The 17,153-nt window shown below is 42.1% G+C and overlaps 1 protein-coding gene across 1 annotated transcript; it reads left to right on the forward strand.

The window, feature by feature from the left end:
• Positions 1-1,844: 1,844 nt before the first annotated feature.
• Positions 1,845-16,565, forward strand: CD5L (CD5 molecule like). Its single transcript, XM_054480497.1, has 6 exons — positions 1,845-1,980; positions 4,243-4,269; positions 7,516-7,836; positions 8,929-9,270; positions 10,164-10,484; positions 16,016-16,565. The coding sequence occupies exons 1-6, from the start codon at positions 1,953-1,955 to the stop codon at positions 16,018-16,020; spliced, it is 1,044 nt and encodes a 347-aa protein (XP_054336472.1). The 5' UTR covers positions 1,845-1,952; the 3' UTR covers positions 16,021-16,565.
• The last annotated feature ends 588 nt before the right edge of the window (positions 16,566-17,153 follow it).

Raw genomic sequence — 17,153 nt, forward strand, 5'->3', positions numbered from 1 at the left:
GGAAAATATATTTCTGAATTATGAAGCCTGTGTTTGCTAATGGGTTTGTCTGCCCTCAAGCCACACAAAGTCTTTTCTTTTCCAAGGGTAAACTCAGTTGTCCACATCTGGCTCCTGAAGAATGGAGGTAAATGCATAGAGCCTTAGATCCCAGTGGCAGTCTAACGTAGCCTCATCAACAGTAAAGATGATATTTTGAAATTTTTCTGAATTCTGTACCTATTATTGTGTCACTTCGGAATCTAGAGAGGGAAGGATGTGAATAGTTAGCATTTACAAACCCATTCATGATAGACCCTCCATTATCTGGCTCTTGTTGCTACTTGCATATCATCTAGTGTCTTTACCTTTCAACATCAATAACCCCTGGCCTCTGATCACTAAGCAGGCTGTAATCCAGTCATTCCAAACTACCTGTGGTTCCTTAAATAAGTAATGCTGTTTCACTTGTCTGCATATGCATAGCAAAATCTTTTCCTATTCTGATTCTCCACTTAACTCATCCTAAACCCCTGCTCAAGTATCATCATTGCTGTGAAGTCTTCTCTGATTAGCTCCAAACATAGTAACCGTTTCCTCCAAAGTTTCATTTCTTTTTTTTATTTTAGAGATGTGATCTCACTCTGTCACTCAGGCTGAGGTGCAGTGGCCTGATCATAGCTCATTGCAGCCTCAAACTCCTGGGCTCAAGCAATCCTCCCACTTTGGCCTCCCAAAGTGCTGGGATTACAGATATGAGCTACCTCGCCTGGCCTCCAAAGTTTCTTATACTTTTCTCTCTTAACAGCGGTTTCCACATGTTATTGCAATTACTAGACCATATACTTTTACAGTGCAAAACTATTCCTTATTCCTTCATGTACTGCCCCCACCCATCACATTGCCTGGCATTCGTGAGTGCTAAAAACTTTTCATTGAATACAATACTAAGTAAACGAAGAAATGCGGGATTAAAAATGAATGCCTACAATGAACCAAGCTTTCTGCCGAGTTACCTGAATATTACAAAGAAGCAAAAATTATCACTGTAGAGGAACAATTACCCTGCTTGGAATCCAGGGATTATGTCAGCATACAAAATTGATTGCTTGATCAATCTGGAGTAGAATAGCTCATGAAGCATAGCTATACTTAATAATATAGCAAAGCAGAGGGGCCTGAGAGGGTCTTACTGCTTAATCTCTGTCCATCATGTCTTAGACCTACAGACAACTTGAGTTCAATGATTATGATGCCCCTCACCTCAGGGATCTGTTTCCATCCAGCTTCCAAAGATGGGCATATACCAGCACAAGCATAGAAAAATAACAAATCTCTATATTGGACTCTCTGCTTAGCACTGAGAAAGCAGGTTTGAAGACAATAAAGACAGGCCTATATGTGGAGATTGGCACCATGTCCCTGGATTATGGTTTATGGGATATGCCTCCAAGGGCAACTCTGCATTTATCCTATGGCCTCTGGCTTCCAAATTTTCTAGGCACTTCCCTCTGGGGTAAAGGAATCAAAATTGGCTTATTTCCCTTGCAAACCATCCTTGGAGACTAAGTACTGCCTTGTCTGCTACTGAGAGATGGCCATATTTTTGGCACCTGCCTTTCCTTGTGGGAGGTATTTCCTGTTTACATAGCAAAGAGACTGTAGCAGAGACAGATGGAGCTGGACTTACAGCTGGACTTACCTGATAGCCTGTTTCTGTTTTGTTTTCAGCATTTTTCTGCCAGTTCTGGCCACCTCCTTTCCTCTGAAACATGCTGATTTCAGCAAGTCCAGCTCTGTCAGCTCTGCTCCCCGAGTCTATTGGCTTCTGATCATCTGATAATGTTTTGCCTGCACTCAGGACCTGTCTTTGTCCCTCCTCTTAACATACTTGCAGCTAAAACTAAATATTGCTGCTTGGGGACCGCCTTCTAGCCTTAAATTTCAGCTCATCATCTTCAGCTGCCTTGGTCATGGCTCTGCTATTCTCCTTGATCCTTGGTGAGTATCTCTGCACCTGTTGGTTTAGGCTTCAGAGCTTTCTGGAACTTTGATTAGGAGAACTTTCTCCCTGCCAACCGATTTAGATGTTTTTCAAGGATGAGCTTCTTCCTCCTTTCTACATTTGGTAACTATTCTAATCCTTAAAAAGCCGCTTAATCCATACACATTTGTAATTCACTTTAACAGATTTTTTTCTATTTTCTTATATTTGTAATGACAGAGTCATGATAGTTTATCCCATTTCTCTTTTTACATAAGTGTTCCTAAATGTACTATTAGTAAGAAGACAAATGAATGGGCACCAGGCAGCAGCAAATAGAGCCAGGAAAGGAAGTAGAACTGCAAGACAATCACCTTTCATTGATCATATTGTCTGGTTTCCTCTGAAAAGTGTTTCATATAATGTTTTTCTAATTTTCTTCAGTTTCTCATTGCTTAGAGTAATCTAGAGATTAACCTAGTTAATCTGGTGATTGTGGAGCCAAGGAGACCTGGATTTCAATCCTGCCATTTTGATTTCTTAGTGGTGTGAATTCATAGGTTACCATACCTCTCTGAAATCTTGCTCTCTCATCTATGAAGTGAGGATAATATTATGTTCCTCAGAGGTTTTTAGGAGTATTTTTTTTTTATAAGATAACTAACATAAAGCATCTAACAATGCCTGGTACATCCCTATGCTAATCAATCACATCCACTTTTATGTCTTGATGATCTAGTGCATCACCAAAGCCCACACAAGCCTCTCAACTGGACACTTTTGTGTTCAATGTAAGCTACTGACCACATCTTAAACATCCATGCATCCCCCACATCACTCAACGGCTAGTTCTGCCCCTCATGGATATACTACTGGGTCTTCCAGGCTCATCTGCACTTCCACCTGCTTCATGAAGCCTTTCTGGCCTGTGCCTTCTACAGTTACCCACCCTACTGCAGAGCTTCCAAGTCACTTACTGGCTATATCACCTTTGCACCTGCATATCAGGCTTGCCATGCTCACTTTCCTTCACATGTACACATGTTGAGTTGGGGGTTATGCAATGATTCCCATATGTATAATATAACCTTGAGTTTTGCACAGTTGCAGAAAAGGCCTCATTGAGCCTGAGAGTGTCCACATTCTGAAGATTAAGGGAATGAGGGTAATGAGAAGTTATTTCGAAGCCAAGAAAAGAAAGTATTCCAGGATAAACCACTGAACTACTTGAATCTGCCTGAAAAACTGTAGGCTGGAGGTCCAAAGATATTTGCTCCTTCTGAAAAATCCTGTAAGATGGGGGTGGTGGGTGTTTTGCAGTTGAAAATGCATAGGCCTCAGGGACTCCTGGAGGTTACAGGGCCCAGGACTCTCTACAGCATTAGGAGAGACCTTATGGAGAAAGGAGTCCAAATATACAGAGATCCTGTAGGAAGAAAACCCCATGTTTTAAAGACAGGCTGGTGCTGGAATCTGGAGGTTTGGAACTACATATAGAGCTACTTCCTGAGCTATTCATCTAAATCAGCTAAAACAGCCTGCAAGCTGATAATGAGGTTTATATTTTTAAATGGTAGGAAAAAACAAAAGAAAAATACTATTTTATGACACATGAAAATGACAAAAAGTTTAAATTTCAGTGTCTAATAAATAAAGGTTTAATGGAACATAGCCATCCTCATTTGCATACATATATGTAGCTGTTCTTAGGCTACAATGGCAGAGCTGAGTGGTTGCAACAGACACTGTATGGCCCACAAAACTGAAAATATTACTGTCTGGCCTCTTACAGTAAGAGTTTGCTTACCTGGTCTAAATGCTGTGCCAATGAACACAGGCATATCCTGCCCCTTTGCCCTAATTTCTGCACTGCCCACCATGGCATCTTTACCTCCACCGGCCAGTGCATCTTCCCAGTGGCCTCCAGCACTCTTTCCTGTTGAGCCAAGAGGCTGTATCACCACACTTTTACTTCAGGCAGTAATAACCAATCAATCTAATTGACTAGAATAGAAAACCAATCTATCCACCATCAAGTGTGAAGAAAGCAGGCTGAACCAGTTAGCTGTGGTAGAATTGGTCTCTGTGATTCCTAGCCAGTGTCCCTGTGTCCTTGGAGGATGGTCATCCCGGAAGAAGAAGGTCCCAACAGGACTGACATTGGAGGCTCTGCATCTACCACTCTTGTCTCACACAGTTCTGTGAAGGCCTTCTAGAGTTGTGTTCTTTGAATAAAGCCTTGGAAATTGACCTCATTCATTTCCTTCTTTCTTCCCCAGCCATTTGCACCAGACCTGGATTCCTAGGTAAGATTTTTGGGGATTTTTGAGAGGGAGGCCTCAAGCTCAGGAGAGGGGAAATTTTGAAGCTTCTTGAGCCACAGAGAAAGACTGGTTCAAAACAGGCCCAGCAGACTTCCTTTCTGGCTTCCTACCTCACCCACTCAGTCTTGTGTGGGCAGATTTCCACCTCCAGAATTTAGAGGGGTTTGGTTGGTTTATCCTGGCAAGGGGCACCTCTCCCACTTGGTTTCTGTGGCCACTTGGCCAGCATCCAGGTAAGACCTAGGTTCATTTCAGGTCTGGAATGCACTTCACTGCCTTATGGGCATACCTGAAAAATGAACTTCCTTTTGGTTTCTTCCTGTTGGTTTCCAGCATATCCAGGTCCCCCTGCCAGGCTTAATGGTATCTTTGTTTGAATTAGAAATGCACTGTTGCTTGCAGCACATAGCTTGACCAGCAGAGTATAGGCTGGATTTCCTGTTCAGGGAGTCTTTGGGTAATGCACAAATTATAAACCCAAGAAAAGGGTGCACAGAGAGAATGAGTTTATAGAAGAGGGAGGCTACGGGTTGTGGATTATCAGTTTCTTGTATATTATCCCTCCAGTCTCCTCTTCTGCTTGATCATAGAGACTTTACCAGAGAGGGGCAGCCAGAAACATTGCTATTGGTGTCGAGAATCCTATACCCTGATAGATGCAACCTTCCTGGGTTCTCATCTTGACATTCAGATTATTCTTTTCTCAGCCCTTCTGTTTCCTCAAGCTGAATTTCTTGTTTTTAGAAAAATAATTTGTTTTTTTATTTCTTCTTTCCCTGAATTTCTTGTTTATTTTTTTGTTTTTTGTTTTTTATTTATTTTTCTTTCCCATGGCTATTTTAGTCTTCTACCCCATAGAAAATGAAAATTGATTAAAAATTGAGAATTTCGCAATCAGCAAGGAAAGAACATATCCTGTTAATCCTGATAGCTAGTATTTCTTGGAGTATGCAATAATGCCAATCCAAGCTCTAATGTCAGATACAATGACCCCCAAATTATTTATGGTTCATGCTACTCATGAAGATAAAAACATTTCTGGATAACTGCTCTTAAATTATATTTTTACCCAGATCTATAAGCCTTAAACTCAGTTGTGTGAAAATGAAAACTTTTCTTTGTTTTTTTATGGTTTATATAAAAGCCCTATTTTTTATGATTAACTTTTAATTGTTATCTCTAGCCTCCATTTTTATATTTTTTCCCAAAAAAATTTAAGCAAAGGAAAGAAACAAAAAAACAAATGCATGAACTAAACATAAGCTTCCTGATGCAGTTTAAAATTAGCCAGATTAGGCCGGGCATGGTGGCTCACACCTGTAATCCTAGCACTTTGGGAGGCCAAGGTGGGTGGATCACGAGGTCAGGAGATTGAGACCATCCTGGCTAACACGGTGAAACCCCGTCTCTACTAAAAATACAAAAAAATTATCCAGGCATGGTGGCTGGTGCCTGTAATCCCAGCTACTTGGGAGGCTGAGGCAGGAGAATGGTGTGAACCCAGGAGGTGGAGCTTGCAGTGAACCGAGATCACGCCACTGCACTCCAGCCTGGGCGACAGAGTGAGACTCCGTCTCAAAAAAAAAAAAAAAAGAAAAAATTAGCTAGATTAGAGTTTTCTCACTGAACTACTTCTCTTGGACTGATTCTAAACTCTGGGGACTTTGTGTGCAGTTGTGACCAGGCAGTCTGTGGGAAATCTGGTCCTCAGCAGTCATGTTCCATCCATGCATGCAATCTGGGTCATCCCATATGGCCCATGTTGGCCCCTATTAAGCTGTTCATCTTCCAATAGGCCATAGACTTCCAGTCCAAACGTGGCCTCTCCTGTTGCACCAGAACTCTCTCAGCTAACCGTCTCTCTCCATGTAAACATGGCAAATTCATCCACTGCTATATTGCTCTGAGGCTGCAGGAGGCTTGGTGGGATTGCCAAGCTTAATATAAGCTTCCTGAGGGCAGCAATGCTATCTCCCTTGTTCATCACTGTTCTCTGAGTTAACAAACAAACAAACAAAACAGAAATGTAGTATGCACCTAACAAATGTTTGCTGTCTAATAGGCTTTTCCCTTGTCTCCCTACACAGGCATCTCTACTCTCCTTGCATGTCTTGGTGGAAGGAAGAAAATTTCTGTTAGTCTTTTCTTTTTTTCTCTTTTTTCGAGATGGAGTCTCACTCTGTTGCCCAGGCTGGAGTGCAGTGGCATGATCTCAGCTCACTACAACCTCCAAATCCTGAGTTCAAGCGATTTCTGGCTAATATTTGTATTCATTTATTTATTTTTTTTAGTAGAGACGGAGTTTCACCATGTTGTCCAGGCTGGTCTTAAACTCCTGACCTCAAGAAGTTCACTTGCCTCAGTCTCCCAAAGTGCTAGGATTACAGGCATGAGCCATCGCACCCCACCTCTGTTAGCTTTTGTACTTCCAGAGTTCTAGTCATGAAACTGAACCAAGTCCTAGATTTCTCACAACTTATCTGGAAACTCCATGAATCCTCTCTTATTCTTCTAGTCCCTGGAATTAGACCAAACTCTTGGGGCTCTGAGACTCTGACTCTTCCCTTTCCCAGTGCTCTGTATTTCTCCTGAGGTGGGTGCTCGAACAAGGAACAATTTCATAGGAAGCAGCAAGTATGGGCATGGATTGGCCACTGAGAGTGAGAGATAGTTAGGCTGTTCAGCCCGAATTGTACACACTCTGCCTCAATCTGGCTGCCATGGAGAGAGACAGAGTCATGAAAAGGAAAAACGCAACAGATATTCTCTTTACACCTCTGTTCTGGCCTGGGGTTTCCACTTTTGGACAATGTAGACATAGGACCACAACTTTCATGGGGACGATTTTCCTCATCTGTGAAATAATGGGGTGGACTTTATGATCTCTTTAGGGCCTTCTGATTCTGAACGCCAGAGAATCTAAAACTATGCTGGATCTTCAACCAACCTCTTTTCCTTAATCTTCAATCTGAAAATGCCAGCAGTCATGTCCAGGTATCTTGAAGTAGAGTTTCTTGGCAGGGTACCATTAAGGCTGTAGCAGAACCAGAACTCAGAGACGGAGTTCTGAAGCTCCTCTTCCTCCCCTTTTCTTCTGATTCCTCATTTCTAGTTCCCCAACACTCTACACCATTTGAATGATGGAAGAGTCCCAAATTGACTGAGTACATGCCTAAGGACCCTCTGAGCTCCTCTCAGGCCTCTAGCTAACAACCCGTCTCTTTGCAGCGTCTCCATCTGGAGTGCGGCTGGTGGGGGGCCTCCACCGCTGTGAAGGGCGGGTGGAGGTGGAACAGAAAGGCCAGTGGGGCACCGTGTGTGATGACGGCTGGGACATTAAGGACGTGGCTGTGGTGTGCCGGGAGCTGGGCTGTGGAGCTGCCAGTGGAACCCCCAGTGGTATTTTGTATGAGCCACCAGCAGAAAAAGAGCAAAAGGTCCTCATCCAATCGGTCAGTTGCACAGGAACAGAAGATACATTGGCTCAATGTGAGCAAGAAGAAGTTTATGATTGTTCACATGATGAAGATGCTGGGGCATCGTGTGAGAGTGAGTATGGCAGGGGTCCCAGACCACTTGCCAGCTGCCATACCCCTCATGGCCACTCTTGTTGGTCTTCATTCCCCACCATAGACTTTCACACAATGGCTAATTGGCCCCTCACCCCCCACATCTCATACTTTCCCAATTGTCAGTGCTGAAGATAAACAATATCCTCACCTAGAACCGCAATTGCTACTTGGTTGAGCAAATGCTTTTATCTTAGTTTCAATCTATACGAGAACTTGTTTCTCTTATTTACACACATGCCAACATGCACACCACTAAACATTTGTTGAACAGAGTATATTGTATCTGGAGCTGGGCATGGAGTTATGGGGGAAGAAATGAGCTCACAAAGTATAATGTATGCTTTTTAAAAAATAGTTTCAGTTTTCCAGGAGTTTATCTTCTAGTCAGGTAGACAGGAGATACTCATAGGAAACTAACACAATCTAATATAATAGACAGGTGGATAGATGATAGAAAGATACATAGACAAACAGATCTGTGTTCCTTTACTTCCCTCCATATACTTGCTTTCTGTGTATAAGTAGTCTCTTCTCTTTTGTTCATTAGACAGCGATGTGACTGAGGAGCTAGTCCATGGCTCCTCTTTGTCTCCCCACAGAATTTGTTTCTAGGGAAACAGTCACCTTTTGCCTTGACATTGAAGACTCAGTCCTAATTTTTTAGAAAGATTGAGGGTTGGGAGCAATAATCTGAGATACTTAGTTCATAATGCCAACAATGAACCAAAAAGCATTTGGTGTTGGATATATCTTGTATGTTATCGTATTTATTTTTAAAAGTCTATACAAGATCTCTTCTGAGGATCAAATGACAAGTTGAATGTGAAAACAATGTGAAAAATTAAAATGCTACAGAAATGATAATGATTCAGCTTTGAATTTGGAAATTACATTTTCTTCATTGATTCCCTCATTCATTCTTTCAGCAGGCATCTATAAGGCAGTGTTAAGCACTTTAGCATGCCTTGTACTAAACACCAAGAACTGAGAGATGTGTCCATTGGGCCGCCTTTACTGAGAAGACCATGTTCTGGCAGGGAACAGACACACTCTCTTTCTTTCCCCTCAGACCCAGAGAGCTCTTTCTTCCCAGTCCCAGAGGGTGTCAGGCTGGCTGATGGCCCTGGGCATTGCAAGGGACGCGTGGAAGTGAAGCACCAGAACCAGTGGTATATCGTGTGCCAGACAGGCTGGAGCCTCCGGGCGGCAAAGGTGGTGTGCCGGCAGCTGGGATGTGGGAGGGCTATACTGACTCAAAAACGCTGCAACAAGCATGCCTATGGCCAAAGACCCATCTGGCTGAGCCAGATGTCATGCTCAGGACGAGAAGCAACCCTTCAGGATTGCCCTTCTGGGCCTTGGGGGAAGAACACCTGCAACCATGATGAAGACACGTGGGTCGAATGTGAAGGTAATGCCTGTGCGTCCAGAGACTAGGTTTATTCATGGATTTAATTATGTGGAATCTCATTCAAACAGTATTTACAAAGAGCTACTAATGCACCAAAGGACGATTGCAAACTTATTTAACTGGGCAGATAATTAATTCCTTTGTTTTTGAAATGGAGATAATAATACCCAACTTTGTATCTGAAAATGCTTTTAATATTAAGCACTATATTAATATGAACTCTTATTAGTTTGAATTCTATATTGTAGGAACAAGGTACCTCTCTCTATGTATCTGTTAAGTTCTTCAATTTTTAAAACTTCTTAGAATGTCGTTTATAAGTATTAGATTTATAAAATAGACGGGGAAGTGAAAAGATCCTTGTGAGGAAAGTCGACCTGGACAACAGGGGTTAGAACATGATGGAGAGCTACAGAAGGAGCTCTAATCACAAAAATACATATGGAGAGTTTCAAATGTGCTGATGGGGCTTGGTAAGGATGTAGATGATTTTCTTGGCCAGGTGCAGTGGCTCATGCGTATAGTACCAGCACTTTGGGAAGCCAAGGTGGGAGGAGCAGTTGAGCCCAAGAGTTTGAGACTAGCCTGAGCAGCATATGGAGAACCCTGTCTCCTAAAAAATAATAAAAAAAAATAGCTGAGCTTTGTGGCATGTACCTGTAGTCCCAACTACTCGGGAGGCTGAGGTGGGAGGATCACTAGGGCCCTCGAGGTTGAGGCTGCAGTGAATGATGATCACACCACTACACTCCAGCCTGGGCAACAGAGTGAGATGATGTCTCAAAACAAACATACAAAATATACAAAATGAAAAAATTTTAAAAATAAATGATCTTATTTTTTCTCCTTTCCCTTCCTGTCTCCAACCCCTGACTTCCTCCCCCATCCTGCAGATCCCTTTGACTTGAGACTAGTAGGAGGAAACAACCTCTGCTCTGGGCGACTGGAGGTGCTGCACAAGGGCGTATGGGGCTCTGTCTGTGATGATAATTGGGGAGAAAAGGAGGACCAGGTGGTATGCAAGCAACTGGGCTGTGGGAAGTCCCTCTCTCCCTCCTTCAAAGACCGGAAATACTATGGCCCTGGGGTTGGCCGCATCTGGCTGGATAACGTTCGTTGCTCAGGGGAGGAGCAGTCCCTGGAGCAGTGCCAGCACAGATTTTGGGGGTTTCACGACTGCACCCACCAGGAAGATGTGGCTGTCATCTGCTCAGGTAAGTCCTACAGATGGAGTTCATAAGGGCTGGCAAGGAGGATGATAAAGGAAGAGGAAATGATGGGGGTGTACTCTGGGGAAAAGGGTATTTCTACAAACGCCATGAAGCTGCTCATAGTCATCACCTGCTCTGTACTTCCAGGGATATGGCTGGAAGTCCAGGCCCTGTGGTAGGTTTTATTCCTGAGGCTGGTGGGTAGAGGTAGGGCTGACACTATATAGGTATTGATCATGAGAACATACAGGTATTGAATGTAAAAACAAGAGGTGTTCTGAAAATTATTTCATCAACATTTTTATATTAAACATAAAGTGAGAGTCGGAGAAAATAAGCAACTCTTCAAAATCATTAAAATTGCTTTCAAATCATATAGCAGAACCATAACAAACCATCTTTACTCTCAACCCAAGGTTATTCTCTTAGATGACCCTAACCTTGAAATTCTAAGTTAAACTATGAAAGATGGTTCTGCCTCATTCCATTTGTCATTACTCCTAGATTTTAAATTAGTCTGTGAGAGTGGGACTATGGTAGGGAGCCTTTTTGAGAGTGCCCATGAGAGAGTCTTATCAGAGAGACCACAATACCAGCCCTGAACTATAGACCTTTTCAGAGGATTGAAGGAAGAAGCCCTGTCCCAATTTGGGTTAGAAAATGCAAGTGCAGCCACTGAGTGGCTGACTCAAAAGAGCCACCCGTCTGAAGCCCCATTGTGTAATCAATGTGGGGCTACTAGGTTAAACCACTAACTTTGGAACTAGATAACTGATAGTTGACCAAGGAATGTGGGAAGCAGTTAGTGCCCAGAGAAGAATAAATTCAGCTGCAGGACGCTAGGGTTTGAGCCAGGCTGCTGCTACTTTGAAGCTGTGTAATGTTAGTCACTTAACTCCTCAGAACCTAAGTGTTTTCATGGGTAAAAATAGAAAGACACTTGTCCGGTTTACCTCAAAGACTTTGTGATTGTGTGAGGATAAGATATGTTAATAGATGTCAGTACTGTTTGTGACTCACATGGAGCTAGTTGAGTAAGTCCCTGGGATATTGCACCAGGTTCTGGCCCGGCTCACATCAGTGTGGGATCTGTACATGGCTTAGCTCTTTTTCCTGTGTTGAACCCCAGTCTTCTCCCTTAGCTAATGTGAGTTTCAACTGAATAATTCCTTCCTGGACTATACCCATCCTTACTGCATTTTCCTCTTCTCTTTATAGGACAGTATCCTGGTGTTCTTGATGCTTGATCTGGCCCCACTGGCCCTGCCGGCCCTCTGCTTGTTCTCCTGAGCCCTGATTATACTCATACTCACTCTGGGGCGCAGGCTTGAGCCACTACTCCCTCATCCCCTCAGGAGTCTGAACACTGGGCTTATGCCTTACTCTCAGGGACAAGCAGCCCCCATTGCTGCCTGTAGATGTGAGCTGTTGAGTTTCCTCTTGCTGGGGAAGATGAGCTTCCATGTATCCTGCGCTCAACCCTGACCCTTTGACACTGGTTCTGGCCTTTCCTGCCTCTTCTCAAGCTGCCTGGAATCCTCAGGCCTGTCACTTTGATCAGATGTGCAGATCATTACTAAGGAAAAATCTATGTCTGCAAACATTAAAGGAATGAAACAATGAAATGAACATTTGAAAGAAAATGTGGGTAGACAATTTCTTGCAACTTGGGGAAAGTTTAGAATTCTTTTGATTGGACTACTTTTTTTTTTTCCCCTCAAGCTTCAGGTGACCACAATAGCAACACCTCACTATTCTGTTATTTCTTAGTGTAGGTAGACAATTCTTTCAGGAGCAGAGCAGCATCCTATAATCCTAGACCTTTTCATGACCCTTAAAAAATGATGTTTCATCCTGATTGCCCCAATAAAAATCTTTGTTGTCCATCCCTATAAAACCTGCCAACATGGTTGACATTTAATGAGAGGAATGTCAAAAATACATTTTACTTTATTCAAAGAAAAATATATTGGTTACCGGGAAAAGGTCAAGAAAGAGGCAGAAAGAGGTCAGGGAAGGCTAAAGTTGTGTCTTATGCCAAGCGAAAGTGAAAAATATCATTTTCACTTTATCAACTGAGACTTTGGGGCCTGTAAGCTTGAGGCAAGACAGAAATAAGAGAATCAAGACTTGATTGTAAAAATTGACAACTTTAGACTCTGAGGCTAGGCTGAGTACTTATTATATGGCTACATTTACACATTTACACTTATCTAATAAATCAGATTTCACAGTCTCAACAATTGCCTCTCTGTGTGATATGCTCTTTCTGCCCACAGAGAAGCAGCTGTGTCAGATTCTCTATGGCAGTCTCTTAAACAGGGTTAGGTAGAAGAGAACCTTCCAGTTACAACCATATGTGTAAAAAGCTGTCCTCTGGGTGTGCAACTGTTTCCCAGTCTATTTCTGCTCCAGCCTGTGTACCCAAAGACAGTTCCGCTTCTCCTGGACTTCAGGCTAACACACTTCTGATAAGCCAACTCTAATGCCATGCCTTTCTAATCTGACATTTTTTTGCTTTTCTTCTAACCAGTGTGTTTATGTTTCTAACCCAGAACCACACTGGTCTCTGGCTCCTTACTCAATTAATTCTGTCAAAACAGTTCAACCATCAAGGAAAGACAGAGAGTGGGAGGAGGGGTGCAGTGGGACAGGAGGAGAGTGGGAGGGAGAAAGCCCACCACTCGGCTGGGAGTCCGGAGGCAAAACTGTGATTCCCTAAGTCACTGCCTGTCCTGGAGGATTCATTCTTAAAGCACTAGGTTTTAATGAAGGATGAAAAAACACTGAAGAGAGAACGAATTTCTGACATTGCAAAGCTGAAATGATGGAATAATGGGGTCCTCTGAAAAGAGTCCCTAAGGAAATGCATGGAACTGATACTATTTGCTGACAAACTTGTCCATTCATTAGATTTAGGGCATCTTTGTCATGTTTACTCTGCATTATTCAGATATGAAATGTGAGACAGATTGCCTACAGAAAGAGCTAGACTCTTGAATACTGGCTATGGAATCCCATGACTGCTAATGACACTGGAGTGTGTTTCTGCATCCTAACCCGCGGTTCCATTGTAGCTCAATTTGTTTAATAAATATTTAAAAGCTAGCAGGGGGAGATAGGTAGAGAAACCTAGCTTCAGAGAAGGGAAGAAAATGCTTTACCACATGGATCAGAGAACCAGAGGAAGCCCTTCCACAGAGATATATGAGTAAGAATGAAACAGATGCTCAGAGGGGAACATAGATGAGACACACAGAAACCCCAGAAAGTATTTTTGGTTTCTCAACCTTGTCTCTTCCTGGGGTCAAATGGCTTTCCTGGCCTTGGGTTCTGTGACAAACTGTTGTATTGTACATAATATTTGTTTTGAAGTTTTTGATTGACTTATGTTGGTTTTTGTACTTCCAACCAAAAGAACCCCAGATAATATATTTATTTCAAATTCACAAAATGATAATTCACTAATTTTTTGTAAGGCTGAGTAGCTAAACCCAGTTATTACTAATGAATAGACTCTCATTGCATTTATAAAATCATGTTTATGGATCTGAAAAGATAAGGACCAGGGCCTATAAACAGAGGCCTATTTCTATTTCTATTACTCCAAGATATTACTTTTGAGTGGCCCTGGTTGTATAAATGCCCAATAATTCTTTTACAAAGGTGACATTTAAAGCTCATGGCCTCCACATTAAAACACAGAACAATTAAAGGTCTAGTGAAGGTGGGTTATAGAAGATAGGCAAATCAGAACTGACAGCTATTCATGCTTCCTGCTTCCTCTGTTGGAAAAGCTCTCTTCAACTTTGTTACCTGATGAACTTTCAATTATTCTCAATGTCTCATTTCTCTCTTAAAATGTAATTTAAATCAGGTTATAACCCTGCCAAAGGGCCTCTGAGAGCTTCTCATTGCACATGAGTTAAATGTGAACTTCTTACTTTGACTTAAATGCCTGTGCATGATCTGGTCCCTGCCTACTCCTCCAACCTCATCTCATGCTACTCTTGTTCTCTAACAACCCATTCCCGTCACATGGGCTTTCTCTCCTTTCCTCAAACACATCAAATTTACTAAACTGTGGTAAGTCTTCCAGAGGAGCAGGTTTTTTGGGAGAGGAGCTATCAGAAGCTCTGTTTAGACATGTTAAGTCTGGTACCTATTAGATCTCCATGTGGAGATAATAAGTAAAAGTTTAGAGGGGTGGTCTGGGCTTGGATACATGATCTGGGAAACCATTACACATAGATGGTATTCAAAGCCATTAGACTACAGGACTTCAGTCCCAAGAAAATGAGTGAGACAGAAAAGGAGAGGAGATCCAAGAACACAGCCTCAGAGAACCAACATTTAATCCAACATTTAGCTTACATTCCCTTGAAATAAGGACTTAGGTGCAGATTTTTTATTAGGTGATAATTTCAGGAAACACTTGTGAGAGACTGAGGAAGGTTAGTAGGAAAGAAAGAAAACCCAATAAAGTGAGCATTAATGAGTTGGTTACTGCTGGGGGCAACTGAATCTCCATCTCTCTGGGGGTCTTCTGAGGCACTGTGTAAAAATTATTTCAAAATATTCTCACCAAGGAATGAGTAAGCTGAAGTATTTATCTACCAAATCTCATATCCCATTGATTGAGAGTTGCTCCTGTTGGTGTTAAACCTTGTGTATGGGCTGAGTGATCTCCTGAGTACCAGTGAAAATTACAGGTAGAAAAGCTAAGACATGCGGGCACTTGAGGGGACATAAGAACTGTCCATCACAGGTGTAGAAGACAGTGAAGTAGAAGTAAGCATGAGAGTGATATCTTTAAAACCAAATGAAGAAAGTGTTTCAAGAAGGAGATATGTATTGACTATGTTGATGGACCAAATAAGATGAATTGACTATTGGGTTTGACACCATGGCATCTACATTTTCTAGATGCACCCTAGAGGTAATCCCTTATGAGGTCCCACTGTCTTCCTAGGGCATTGCAAGGGTATGACATTCAAGTTGTTGCTCCACATAGAACCTAGAACCACTCAATTCACTGGTCTTGTGGAATTTATCACTCCTTCTCCTCCACTTACTCCTCATTTCTTCCCTTCCTCCATCAAAGGTTAATTTGAGTTATACTGTGAAATGGTTGAGGCAGAAGCCAAATATAAACCTTCTTCTGGGTTCTGGAAGAAAATGGAACCTGAGGAGGAAGAGCTAATAAAGTTGCAATGATAATAAACTAGAAGTGATAATGGCACTTTTAACTACTCTACTATGGGAATTTGCAACTAAGTTATGATTGCCTCTGGACCCCACCTTATGCCGCCTACCCAGATTCCTCTGGTTGAGTTCTGTCTTGGTTATTTTTCTCCTCCTTAGTACTTTCCCTGAAACTACCTGTGATGGTTAATTCTATATGTTAATTTCACTGAGTCATGGGGTGTCCATATATTTGGTTAAACATTATTTTTACGTGTGTCTGTGAAGATGTTTCCAGATGAGTTAGCATTTGTATCAGTAGACTGAGTAAAGCATGTTACATTTCCCAGTGTAGGTGGGCATCATCTAATCTGTTGAGTGCCTGAATAGAAGAAAAACACAGAAGAAGGGAGCATTTACTGTATACATGACTGCATGAGATGAACATTGATCTTTTCTGCCCTTGGACTGGGACTTATACTTGGTGCCCCTGATTCTCAGGCCTTCAGAGTTGGATCAGAACTTACAACATCAGGTCTAGTTCTCAGGCCATCAGACATAGTCTGGAACTACATCACCACCTTTCCTGTGTCTCCACATTGCACACAGCAGATTCCCAGCCTCCATAATTGTGTGTACCAACTACTTAAATACATTATAACGCACATACACACACACACACACACACACACACACACACACACCATTTGTTCTGTTTCTCTGAAGAACTCTGACAAAATACAGATTTTGGTACTGAAAGAGATTCTAGAGGAACGGAATTTTAACGATAAATTTTCTGAATTGGTAATGGGGTTTCTGAAATTGGCTCTATAATCTGATTAGATATAAAATGCTGGTAACTTTATTTACAATAATAAAGATAGCACTGTGTGTTCATGGCTTGAATTGGTAATAAACATACAAAAATATCCACATTAGATATTCCTAATCAACCACTCATAAGAAGCAAGAAGCTGAGTGACTATGTTTATGATACTTTCAAACGTTTTTGGAAAACTAGCAAATACAATGAGGTTGGCTGGTTACTCTTAATACTACTGGACAAAGTGGAGAAAGAAAAAGATGAGCTCAGGGATTTGAATTCACAGCTCAATTACCACATGAATCACCTGAAAACTTTTATATGTGCTCTAAAGGGAGACCCTTATCTCCTGTAGCTACAGAGTTGAGATTGCTGAAAATCAAATGCTGGATCTCAATTATGCAACTGGCTAAACTACAAAGCAATTTAACCCCCTGGAACTTCAGCGTATCTACCATTAAAGGGCAGGCATTGATTGGGAAATGATGAGCTCCTGTAAGTTAGGATGGGGATGTGTGAGAAAACTCTAAGGAAGCCTAACCACACCTGGCAGAGTGGCATCCACACCCCAGAGGTATTGGCCTCTCTATTCCATCTGAGGGACTAACCTTGCATTGCCTGAGGAAACTGTAAGGCCTCCCCAGAGTCATGAAAGACAATGCCAA

The sequence above is a fragment of the Pongo pygmaeus genome, chromosome 1 (assembly GCF_028885625.2).
Source record: "Pongo pygmaeus isolate AG05252 chromosome 1, NHGRI_mPonPyg2-v2.0_pri, whole genome shotgun sequence".
Classification (NCBI taxonomy): Eukaryota; Metazoa; Chordata; class Mammalia; order Primates; family Hominidae; genus Pongo; species Pongo pygmaeus.